This window comes from Melanostigma gelatinosum (genome assembly GCF_949748355.1).
Source record: "Melanostigma gelatinosum genome assembly, chromosome: 15".
Classification (NCBI taxonomy): Eukaryota; Metazoa; Chordata; class Actinopteri; order Perciformes; family Zoarcidae; genus Melanostigma; species Melanostigma gelatinosum.
In genome coordinates this window covers 12822046-12835584 of record NC_136648.1, presented here as the reverse complement: position 1 = coordinate 12835584, position 13539 = coordinate 12822046, and the positions used below count along the sequence as shown (strand labels likewise).

At 42.9% G+C, this 13539-nt stretch overlaps 1 protein-coding gene across 1 annotated transcript; it reads right to left on the bottom strand.

Moving 5' to 3' along the window:
- Positions 1–1729: 1729 nt before the first annotated feature.
- Positions 1730–12457, bottom strand: LOC306788858 (homer protein homolog 3; the record flags this gene model as incomplete). Its single annotated transcript, XM_079284533.1, has 11 exons — positions 12391–12457; positions 12229–12277; positions 8766–8922; positions 7298–7429; positions 7025–7129; positions 6290–6298; positions 5726–5859; positions 3561–3717; positions 2212–2319; positions 2009–2089; positions 1730–1915 (listed from the first exon to the last, which is right to left on the bottom strand). Exons 2-11 carry the CDS (start codon positions 12249–12251, stop codon positions 1730–1732), a joined length of 1092 nt encoding a protein of 363 aa, XP_079140659.1. The 5' UTR covers positions 12252–12277; positions 12391–12457.
- Between the last annotated feature and the right edge of the window lie 1082 nt (positions 12458–13539).

Genomic DNA, 13539 nt, shown 5'->3' with positions numbered 1-13539 from the left:
AGCAGTTGGGGGTGAGGACCCTGCTGGAGGAAACCTCAGTGGTAGTAAATAATATGATACTGAGGATATAATGAAGTAGTGCGTCACTTCCACAAACACATTCATCCTGCACAGCTGGGGATCGAACCAGCAACCTTCAGGTCACTAACCTGCTTCTCTAACGCTTACAGTGCAGATACACATTTCCATGACATTACCTGTCGACTAAATCAGTGACAAACACACAAAATCTATTTGGATTTTGTAGCTGGGTCTGTGAACCTCGAAAGGTAAATAATATAAATCATTTCATCAGAAAGCTAAAACCATTTGGTGGATTGTTATGGTAGACATAAACCAGATGGACCACAGGGGAACAAAACTGTTAACACAAGGAAAAGGGACATAAAAATGACAAACTGAGTGTATTCTTTGCTTTTATTTCCAAACTGCGATGACAACAGCTCAAAGTTTGAGACACAGACTGGCATGACTATCAACAACCATCCATGAAATGGAACAATAAGCGTGCGCGCGCACACACACACACACACACACACAGCATCATGTTAACCAAGAGAGTCTGTGTGATGAGAGACTTTCATCGCTCTTCAAACAGTCCAGCCACACTCACAAGGCGTGTTAGTCCCACAGCTAAAGGTAACGCGCTGAGAAATGACAGAAGGCGGAAGATGTCTGCTGAAGCTCCATGACTGCGTCTCTCCTGAAGGAGTTACTACGTCAGAGGACTGTTCAGAGACGATGCACGGGACCATTATTCAGACGGGACCAGTTCAATGTATCTGTAATTCTAAGCGATGACTTTTATTTCTTGCGTTTACTTAATAGCTGTAGCGTTATCGATTTATATCACGTGGAAAACTACTTATTTATCCGAAATGTAATTACTTATTGTGTCATATCTACTTACAGGTTACTGTCACGAATCTTAGGTTTAAAGGATTCTTACGCGCTTAAATGAAGATGTGATAACAGACTGAAATACCTCATGGATGACTCTGCTCCTCACACTTGATCTTTGGTGTCACTATTAAGATCTAATGTTTAAGTTGTGTGGCATACATTTTACTGACATACATATATGTCATTGCTTATTCCTGTGGGAAAATCCCCAACTACAACAACTCCGTCTGAACAAGACTTAAGACAACAGCTGTTACATTATGCATGGGTATCTATAAGACCACGCACGTGTATCTCTGCACAAATCAAACGTTGTTGAGTGTTAATTCAGTAATAATTATATATTTTAGGCAGGCTGTTTAATAGGCAAATCTCTCTGAAGTCATTTTGTCTTGTGCTCTTTTTCATTTGCATTCACTTCATGGACTCGTTTTGCTCTGAAGATGTTAAAATATCAGCTGTCAGTTTAAAAAAAGAACACATGGCCTCTTATTCATACTGACACTGCATTGCCATTTGGTGTACAAAAGTCACACTTGTGAAAAACTACAAGCACCAATTGTATTAAACGTCTAGCGGTGTTAAGCACTTACCTTAAAGTTGGTTTATTGCATTGAATGTTACCCTTGAAAGCAACATGAAGCGTTACATTAGACTGGACAAGCAAAACCACGTACTCTGCAGCCGAGGTGGTGCTCGTGCTTGAAGAGGACAGGGACCAGCTCCATCTTTGTTTTGTTTACTCCCGCGCTGCATTGGGCCACAACATATCTAACCCCGTCGTCTGTTCCATCTCGGGTTTGGACATTGACCCATTTTCCCGCTCTTATTTGTCTATGAGTTTAACCAGACTCTGGCGAAGATCATTGAGGTCAAAGATCTTGATGTCCAGAATTTCGATGCCCCTCTGGATTTCAGAGTCCATGTGATCCCGGTCCTCCAGAGAGTTGTTCAGGTTCTGCTCTGAGTTCTGGATGCGGCGCTCCAGCTCTGCATTGCGCATCTCCGTCTCCTACCGAGAAGAAGAGGCTGTTGATTATTCCTCTGTTGCTCAGCAGAAGTGTGCATCATGTATGAAAGCGTACGGTAGTTATCTCACTCCTACCCGTAATCTGTGAATGGCCTCATCCCGGTCGTGTTCCATCTCGTGGTACTCTACTTTCTTGCTTTGCAAAATGTGGATTTCCTGGAAAAGATTTTTTTTAAAAGGTACACTTTGAGTAGCGGAGTCTTTCATCAACACCTGTGATGAACGTCACAGCTCCCCGTCTCCCAGCTGATGATGGAAATGGAACAATAAGCACCAACCTCATCTTTGGCCTTCAGCAGGGCCTCCAGCTCCTCCAGGGACTGGGTCAGCTCGTCTTTCAGCAGGTCACTGGGGCCATGGCCTCCGTGGGCCTCTAAGTCAGACACCTTACAGCACACAGAGTCATATTCAGCATGTGGGATATTCACATGGAAATCTTAGCATTCAGTGTTGTTAAACATTAAGGCCTAAATTAAATTAAAATGAAGACAGACTAATTATTCGCTTGAAAGTTTACCTTTTAATTTGAGTTCAGCCAACCTAATTTAAAATCATTCTCGATACTCACTCTCATTTTTGCTTTTCTTTACCGATGTCGGAATTGTTTTTCCATTTGTGTTTTATTAATTCTATAGCCTCACACGTTTTTAGTTTTATCCACATGTCATTTCTTCAGTTATCAGATGAACAGGAGTGAAATCCTCACTGCTTTGTCAACTGGGTCTCATGAATCAGAAGGACAACCTCTAAGAGACAGAGACAGGCTGGAGTATTTCAAACCATGTATGGCTGAGACTCGAGGAGCGGTAGAAAGAAGAAAAAAAGAAAGAGAAGCGAGCGGATGCCAGCTCCCTCTGGTGATTTTTCCTAACTGGGGCATTGAAAGTAGGATATTGCTGTCCTACAAACCCCTCTCCCTCTCACACCACCCCAGAGACGTGAACCATTTCCAGCCAGCTGGTCCTCTTCCTCAGATGGAGGGAACGAGCTCGGTCCAAAGGAGACGGAGACAGGCTTCTCACTCGTATCAATTCATTTGTGGATGTGGACCAAAGCGGTGGAAACTATTTCTTGTTGAAATACCAGACGAGTGGGGGATAATTAAAAATGAGTGATCGATACTGTAAAGCTGGGCTGTAATGGAAAGGTATCAAGGTATTAAAGCATTGAATCAGAGAGGTTTGTAATTGTCAGCTTGAGGCGAGGTCGCTCCCAGAGGAACCAGCTACCAGCAAATGTGAAAATACCGTTTATTGACGAGTGAGGATAGAGAGGCCAGAGGCATCTGAAGTCACTGGAACCTGAGCGGTAATTTAAGTGTACAACACACCTAAGGTTCTCGGCATTTAGACCGGACTCCCTTGTGGTGAAACCACAATATTTAACTTTACGTGATATGTATGAAATCCGGCCACCTTTTAGGTACCTGGGTTTCTAAAAATTGCCCCTCTTGATTTAACACCGATGTATTTATTTTTATTTTTTTCCAAAGTAAAGCTCAACTAATATGCGACAAGATATATTTGAATTACTTTTAAATGAGGAATAGATTTTTTCTAATTGAGTGTTCAGGGTGTGCACGCTTCAAAGCGCCCTCTGTACCTGTCAGACACAGGAGAGGGCTCACCTGCTCTCGGAGTCGGCCCATCTCCCCCTGATACGCTGTCAGCTGTTTCTTCCACTGCTCCACATTAGCATTAGCCTCGTGCAAAGCTGCCACCAGTTTGGTGTTGCTGTCCTGCAGAGTGAAGAGCTCTGCATCCAGGTTCATCTCACAGATAGACCTGAAAAACACACATATTTACATGATGCATGTAATATTGTAAATGCAAGCCTTATGATAATATGGCTTGTATGACACATACTTACATATTTGAAGCCAAACTGTCTTGTGGAAAACATTGCAATATTGGGACAAATGTTGACTGAATGCTATTAGCTACTGATGTTACTGCTTGACTGTTGGCCTGGTTAACACAAGCAGTAAGCTTCTATAACAGTGTTAAGAAATCTACACAACAGCCTGCAGCAGCACACCCACCGTCCAGACTGAAGGTCATTTCACAGTTCTTATAACAAAGCAAAGATACACCAATTCAAATTCCCAGAGAGCAAACAAGAAGACCGAACTGTTCCCGCGGTAATCCTCTAATCCTGGAGGGCTGACTATCTAAAAGTCATCTTAATCAAAAGACTGAATGTGACACTGAGACTATTTTTGAAAGGAAATTAGAGTGATGACACGTCTCTCGTGAATGTAATCAAATAGTCGTCATTAACCAGGTTTATTGCGAAGTAAATACGGCATCATGGCGTCTTCTTGTGTCGTTTTTCCCCTAACAATGATAATATCCTGCTGACACATAAAACGTTGTGAGCATGAAGCATCACTGAAGCTGAATCGTACTTGAGACTGCATTTTGAATGTATTGAGTCCTAATACATGATATAATCATTGTATACTCTACACTCACAGGTACAACTATAAACCACTTGAATCTATACATCACATAAGAGACATGAAATCATTTAATGTCAGCAGTTTCAATGGTATTCGGTATAATCTGCAGTTTCTCTCTGTTGATTGGTCTCTTTTACGTCGAGGAAGCTTGAGGTTGTCCCATGGCAACAGTCTACCATGGTAACCATTAAGGAGGAGCTTTGTGTTGTCATAATTGGACCGCAGGATGTAAAAGCATCGCGAGTGGCTCAAACCGGCTGAATGAGGAGATGTTTACCAAGACGTCTCAGGAGAACAAATCAAATTCAATTATTAATTAGCATTCCTTATTTAAGCTCACATTTCATAACTCGAGTGATTTAGTATTTAGTAACATCATCCGATGTTATTAATTAGTGAAACCTCAACAATGGCCTCTCCGCGGACTTGAAGAGCTTAACAAATCGAATAACGTCGAACTGTTACGAAGCCTCAGCATGAAAAGCATGTTAACACTTCAGTGAACTCTGCCGGGAACACGGACGTTAAAAGGTAACAAAACAAAGGTGCGATCAATAGTATCGATCGTACGACATCTGTAGCAACCTCGTGCAGTTTAGCTGATGCTACAAAATCTGATATTCTCTTAACTGCAATGCGAGTACCAGCAGCATCACCAGGAGTATTCATCTGTTTGGTGAGACAACTATTGGTACGAAACGGCCCAATTACGAACATTTCTGTCGTCAATTTCTATGAAATCACATTCCTTCTCAACTATTTGATTTATAGCTTTCTAAATAAAACACTTTAATGGCATTATGTGGAGACATTATGTGGAGACATCTCTTTTGCCAAGAATTAGATGAGAAGATCGATACCACTCTCGCATGTTCTCCATCCACTGATGAGATGTGGCTGAAAGCTCCTTTTATGTCCTTATCTATTCATGGAAATCACATATTCTAAGATGAAACATTAACATCAGAGGTTAGCACCTTAAATGAAATGTGCTTATACATAATTAAAATGTTCTTTTGGATAGATGGAGGATGAGGTTTGTTTGCAGTTTCTATGTGATCCAATTTCTTTGTTTATGTGCAAAGCATCCAATGTTATATTAAAATGTATTCTATCAATGCCATCAACCCACTCGTAACAACTTGCAAAATATATGCATGTTTTTCATCTTCTTTCAACCAGATTCTTAACACCGACACAAAACAAGCAGAGAAGGAGAAGAAAGTGTTTGTGCTCCCTTCAGTTTCCACTCTGGTGTGTGTGTGTGTGTGTGTGTGTGTGTGTGTGTGTGTGTGTGTGTGTGTGTGTGTGTGTGTGCATAACTCAGTTACCCTTCAGAGAGCATCTTCTTAATGCGCTCCTTCTCAGCGGACAGGGTGATGTCCGCGCTCTGGCTGCGGAACAGCTTGTCCTCGGGTCCGTTCACACACATCACCGGTGGAGACTGGAGTTCATCAGAGACGTCCTGAGAAACACATCAGTAAATGGACTCCACCGGTAGCACACACAGCATTACAACACCGAGTGGTTGCTCAGACAGAAGAGAGGCGGCTTCTTTGACGAGGACTACCGTCAGATCCCAATCGCTTTCACATTAAAGTAAAGTGAAGATTGCGCAATGATTGAATCAAAAACACATTTAAATGAAGGAAAGCTATGCAGCAGAACGAGGATGGACTCATGGTGCTGTGAGATGGATTATTCTGATGAGCCCATCACATCAGGTGTGAATAAATTCAAAGTTCAGAGACTGACGGAAAGAAAAAGAAAGATTTATTTTGTATATTTGCTCACATATTTCCTTTTTCTTCAGTTTCTGTTTTGTGTGGTGCCAAAAACATGACAAATAATACGTTCATTTCAGAAGTTAGAAGATAAAACAACGACAGACTCACCTGTGAGTACTACAGAGGGAATCCATCAGGCGGAGAGAAACAGAAAAAACACACACAAAGAAACATGTCATCACAAAGCTCACCAAACATAAAGACCTCTACAAGAATATCACAACCACAAGCAGTTATGCACTGACAAGCGCAAACTAATTGACGCAGTTGGCAAGAGTCTGGATTAATAATAATAATAATAATAATATAATAGTCTCCAATGTGTTCATCAAATCGATAAAGACGTGGAGCGAGAGACGTCACTTGGAATCTGTTCAGCCGTAGAATTAGAAGGAAATCGGCCTGTTCCTCGTGACCACCAGATGTATTTTTATTCTCCATTGATCAAAAGAGCCGACTACATTTTCATCATTACAGTGTTTGAGTCAGAGGCTTCTCGGCAGCATAAGGAAGCGTCGCACCGCTGAGCGGCTCGGGATAATTTTACCATCGCCCTAGTTTCCCTCACTTCGTCTTACCTCGGAGACAAGTGACCCAGCTCTCTCTCTCTCTCTCTCTCTCTCTCTCTCTCTCTCTCTCTCTCATATATAACAGTGGCCCTTTCTAATAGCAGAAGTAACAGAGGTGCATTCATCTAACCTTGGCCAGTACCTCCTCAATCCTAACATGACAAAGATGCATTACTGGATGCTCCTGTGAATCGTGACACTGTTTTCTACACTTCCTGCCTGATACCTGCAGAGGCTTGCTCTACTTTCATGTTTTATTTTTTGTTATTCTCACCTGTGGAGCAGCGATGGAGAGCGCTGTGTTGGCCAGTTCTTTATCCTGCGACTTCTCTCGCGCCAGACGAGCTGCATCTTTCACCTCCTTAAACTTATCTGAGAACTTTTCAAAAAGAGGACACGTTTCAGGTAATGAAACATGAATAATGCAGCACTCACTGGCCTCCAGACACCTGGAAGGATTGAGAGGATTTGAGAAATAAAATGGATTTCCTAAAGTATTAATCAGCACTTTGTGTTCTCGTTCTTTGTTGACATTGGGTTAGTTTACCTGATACAGCTGTTGCTCTGTCGCAAAACCAAGTCCGTACACAGTGTTGGCCCGGCTGTCCGCCCACTGACCGAACTTCTGAGACGTCTTGGTAAATGTCATGCTGGGTGTAACGGTGCAGTTGATGATTGCCTGTAAATGCAGGGATAACACACACACACACACACACACAAAAAAAAGAGATTGTCCCTTCATGTGGATCCATGAGAGAGCCATGAGAGATGAGGGGGGGTGTAGTTCAACAGCAGATCCAGACAGAACAAATCAAATTCAATTATTAATTAGCATTCCTTATTTAAGCTCACATTTCATAACTCTAGTGATTTAGTATTGAAATTGAATCAACCAATAACGCGGGGGATTCACAACAACAGCGTAACATAGGCATCATAAAATGTTCATTTATTTTAAATACATTTAAATATTGTTGACTATTCACATTTTGGATTTCTCCTTGTGGAGACTGCAGCAGTAAATAACTACTGCTGAGAAGCGTGATTATATATATATTTCCTACTGAAACTTAGTGTCATTGTTTGAACACAGCACCTACATAACCCTTCATGTTTGACGTGTTTGTGGGAAGAAAAGAATGCAGGGAAACATCTGTGGTTGTGGCGACATTTGCGAAGCAACAGGTTTCCTCTGGGATTCCTGTCGATAATCTATTTTGAAGCACTTCCTCCCTTGAGACACGTTTGTTCTTTTGAATCTGAAGCTCTGCCACATCACAATTATTGTTCAAAGCAAACTCAGAGTAGAGGCAACCACCTCTCCTCCCCCCCCCCTCCACATGAGAGGAAAAATGATTAGAGCGGACCTATTTATGAACCTTTTTACGTCATCTCCAGCCTTAAAAACATGGACCTGATCTAAAATCCCACAATTGCAGGGCAATGGCAGCTTAAGAGCTTTTTCGTCCTTCTGTCTTCTCCAAAACATATTGACATGAACGCCACAGTCTCCGTTTCTGAGGTGAAATGTTTGACACAACGTGTTGGACGGCGGCGGCAGCAGTGAAGATTATTGTGGAAGCAGACACCAGTCCTGGCAGGATTGGCCTGCTGAGCGAACAACTGCCGCCTCGCACAGCCTTCTGGGAGTCAGAAATGTGGGTCAGACCAGAGGTGCTCAGAGGAGATCAAATAGACCCCCCCCCCACCTCCCTCCCTCCCTCCCTCCCCAGCGATTGATGCAGCCTCTTCCTCATAATCTAAATCCACAGGCCTGCGACAAAGACGCTCTGGCTGCCCACAGTGGGTTTTATATACTACACGTTTCTTATTTCTTCCACATAATAACACTACTTTGAGAAAATCCCTCAGAAATTGGGTGTTTTGATACATGGTTCACATTTTAGCTCTGGATGTGAAGTCTACTGGGACTATTTGATGTGTCTTTGGAGATCATTTCAGGATAGTTTCTTTGTGGAATTTACACATCTCTCCATCATTTTCCTCCTCGTCACCTTGGTACCACCCACGCTGATGATGCGGTAGACGTTACGGTTGGCATCATAGAAGAAGGACACGGTGACGGCATGTTTGCTGGCGGGGATCCAGTTCCTCTTGGTGGCGGGGTCGATCTGGAAAACATGGGCCCGGGCGCTGAAGATCGGCTGCTCCCTGGAGGAGGAAGGACAGGGATGATGATGATGATGATGAGAAAATTGTTTCTGTATTTGGAAATGTCAAAAAGCAAACCCTCTCACACATCCGGTACATTAACAATGGTTTAGAGGCAGCTGAATATAATGTAGTTAGAGGGGGAAGTTCTGCACATTCTTAAATCATGCGAAACAAGAGAAACTGTATTTTGCATCGACAAGAATGTGTTTTTGCTTCGGATTTGAGCATAAAAACATTTACACCGCCCTCCATTAAAATCCATTATCATGCAACTCTGTTCAGATTGTGTCTTTCTGTTTAAAAAGGAGATCCTTCATTATTTCCCCCAATGGTACGTCTCCATCTGTCTCGCTGCCATCCAGGGACAGATGCTGGAATCCTCCTTCGGCTGTCTCCCACACTTTCCCCTGCGTCATTCACCATACAGGGCTGTGACTTAGCTGGCAAATCATGTTGACTGAAACGCTCTGGACCCTCTCCCGAGTCGTTCACCCTCCACCCTCTGCTCTGCCCCTGCCAGTATTTGCAGAGATGTATCCTGGATACGAGGTAAATACATCAAAGCAACAAAGTCTCTCGTGTTGGGAGGTGGTTTAGCCACAGTCATGTGGTATGAGGAGCAAGGCTGCTAAAGCTCTTGCTCCCTTTTTACCTCCCTTGTTCCTCTTCAGCTAGTGTCCAGTCTGTACATTTACAGCACTGTGCATTCCCACACTTTGATTGATATATAAATAAAGCAAAGTAGCCTACATATGTCTGTGTATTTATATATATATATATATATATATATATATATATATATACTGAAGTCCCAGTGTATCAAACTGTTGCTGTTTTTCTACTTAGTACAAAGTCCTATCTAAGGCAAAAACAAGACACGACAAAAGAAGAGTCGACAGCCATGCTGGTCCTTTGGCACAGCAGTGCTTTGTGGTTCGTGCTAACGTCAGCATGGCAATGTTCACATGTTAACGTTTACCATGTTCACCATCTTACTTGGGCGTGCTAACATTTGCTAATTAGCGCTTAACACACAGTAAAGCTGAGGCTGATGGGATTAGTTTTGCAAATCTGGTCATGAACCAACGTATTAAGACACATTTTGACCTGCTGGTAGCACTAGAGGCAAATCACCAACGTCAGTAGGATACATCCTCTCAGGACCACGACTGTCTCATGGAACATCTAACAGTTGTTGAGATACTCCAGTCTGGATCAAAGCGGCGGGACGGCCAGTCGACTGACATTTCCATCCATAGAGCCATGCCGCTGAAGTGGCAAACAACATGACTACCGTAGCCAAATAAATCCGTGACACGCTCACAGATCAATGTCAATGTGACGGCCGATCAAACTGGACCGACTATCTCACCGTCCATGTCTTCATAACAAATATGGCACACAGGGAGCTCCAGACATGCAGCACTGAGGTGTTCTCTCTGAAATGTCTTTCAAATGTGGGAGACAGATTATAAAACCAATGCTGATGTTTTTCCGGTACAGACAACACCGACATTGATAAGACTCTCAATTGTACGTCGCAGTGGCTGTTCCCAACAGAACGGCATTATCATTGTACATTTCTATTTGACCCCATTAGTGACACACAAATCCAATAATGGTCTCTTTCTGTGTTTATCAGCGCAGGAGATCATGATAAAAGAAAAAGCATCATACGGGCTCGGACATACAGTGTTTCAAGGGCCGACTGTAAAGATGTTGCTGTGAACGGTGGCATTTCGACGGCTGATAGTCTGATAATAACTCGCACTATGATTCTCCTTCTCATCTCACAGTGAGCCTCCCTGTGGTCAGTGGAGCTCCTGCTGCAACCACTGATTCACTGATCTCAGGTCTGACTGGGACACGACAGCGATGAGCGCAGTTTGGTATTTTAAAGGAGCACTCCTTTCCACTCACATAAAGGATCTAATTTGACGCAGCAGAGGTCGAGATATCCAGACTTTTACTCCCTGTCATGAGTTAAGCTTCCTACAGTTCCCATAATGCAATTCACCAGCATCTTTTATTAGACTTCCCCTTCCAGTTAAATGCCCTCGTCTTTCAAACTCCATGACCCCAGCTTAAAAAAAAAAAAAAAAAAAGGTTTCAGTTAAATATTTGAAGCCTATGTCAGCGTGACCCTGATGACATCATCAGTCAGTAGTGATGTAAATATACAATATGTTACCGGAAAAACACATTGAGCTTTATTTGAAAATGTTTTTGTATTACATACTAGTGTATGTATGTGTTTTATTTCCATTGTTGGAGATTATATGTCAGTTGGACATTATATGTCAGCTGTTCATATGAAGTCAGGTGCTGCTGGGTTTATACACCGAAATGTTTGATTTGCTGTTCATTAGTATGTCTGAATAATTCCAGGGTCGGGTCGAGTACATGAAGAAGAAAATACACTTTTAATTCATTCACTGACAAAACTGGGGCTGCAACTAACAATTCGTTTCATTATCAGTATTCTGCTGGCTATGTTCTCGAATCATTTGGTGTTCCGTCACTCGACCTTCATCCTCAGCAGATGGATGTGGGCTACCAGGCTGCATGGGGGTCTTTAAGGATAACAAAGCCTGGTAGTGATTGGACGGGGGACGCAGCTGCCCCTCATGATGAACCACTACACTAATTCCTACCACAATCTCCATTAGCCACAATCTGCTTTACTGGGTTTCTCCGGTTAATCTGGTCTATCTAAATATTTTAAAACCAGATGGTAAACATTAGGACCCCAGATTTCTCAGTGAATGCAAGGTTGCTACTTTTATTTAGCACCAATCCTCCAGTTTTGCCAAAAGAAATGAAGTGCGACCACACCTTTGTTGCTGCACATGTATCCAACTAATCAGACATTAATTGTAAAGAAAAAAAATGAGCAATTTCATCCTGCTTAGTCCTCTGCACCATCGTTCATTGGCCTTTTACAACTGCAATAAACTAAGGAGAGTACTAAGAATTATGGATCAGATATGAACACTCTGGGGCCACAAAGAGGAAGAAGGTTGCAGAAGATCTGCCAAGTGTGAAATGACCCCGCTGAATCTGTGTCTGTACAAAAGAAACCACAACACTGCTCCACATGAGCTGCACAGGAAAATCATTTGATGCTATATGTGAAGCAAGTTCCCCAAAATCTGTGTTTCAGAATTACAATCATTTTAAATTAATACCATTACTTAACTTTCTTCAAGTTAAGACCGATTTTCTATTTTAGGTTCATGTCAGAGTAGCCTGTCAAACGTCATATGGAACAAGCTGTTCACACTGACACTCAAGTGTCCTTACCTTTCTCTGTGGTGAGGAAACATCTTACAAGGTGACTGAGACTTATTTTCTACAATACAAGAGAGAGAGAGAGAGAGTTCAAGCTTTCATTCACCCAACAAGTATTTGATCTGGGTCAAAACGTGAACAGAGCTCTTTTCCGTCAAATGTCGACACACTTACCCCATTTCGGTGTAAACCTTAGTGAGTCTGTTGTATCCAACAATAATTCCGCGCTGCTGTCGGTGTCCCCGTCTCCTCTTTCAGTCTGAGCTACCAGATGCTTTTCTCTCCGGGGGGGGGGGGGGGGGTTCACCGCAAGGCGCTGCACTGAGCCTGCTGCAGCCCGCAAAGTATCCGCAACCGTCCTGTCCGGGCCACCGGCGTCCACCGATCACCTCTGCGGTGCCCGGAGAGTCACAACCCGGCGGAGGCAACACTGCTTACCTCGGTGAGTGAAGCGACCGCGGCTCCTCCCAGATAAAGAAGCGGCTCTCCTTTTCTCCGCCTGACCTCGACCCCGGTGGTCTGATCTCTCCTCTCTAGTTCTTCAGCTCTTCCACCAGCCGGCTGCACGCAGTAGAGAACCACCTGCTGGCTCTACAGGCTCCGAGCACCCGCTACAGCTGCACGAGGCGGTGGAGCAGGGAAACTGTGTCAACCTGCCTGCAGCCAATGAGCCTGCATGTGTGCATACTGCAACCTGGATCCTATAGGTCTGCTCTGCGCTCACAGTTTGAAGGCTGAATGAAATATAATCCCCAGAGAAAAGTCATGGCCTAAAAAGACTTAAGAATCATACTGCAGCTGTAATACAATGTTGTTGTTTTTTATCATTAGGCATTATTATAACTGCAAGTAGTTCCTATTTGAGAGCGTTTCATGCCAATAATGAGAATCCATCTGCAACATGAGTGAAAAACAAATCAGAAATACAAGAGTGACGTCAAGCTGAAAGAGCAAAAACAATGAGCAAACTTTAATTTTCCAAGATTATCAAGAGGAGCATTTTAGTGAGCATAATCGTATCACTACGAACATCGATCAGCAGATACACAAAACGGTGCAGACACAAAACCTTTTCACTTCAGTTCTAAACAGCAATAAGCCAAACAAAGACTTCCATTGCAAACATGTATAAGAGGAAAACATCCAACTCAATGAGTTACCCTCCAGTCACAGGACATGCACAAACTGCTGTAGATGTGTAGGGGAGGGATGCAGTCGACATTTATTGGTATTTTACTATATTCTTCAAAAGACTGACTTCAAATACGTCAACAAATGAGTGCTTCTAGCTAGTAATGGTGATCTTATCCAGAGGGTAAACAG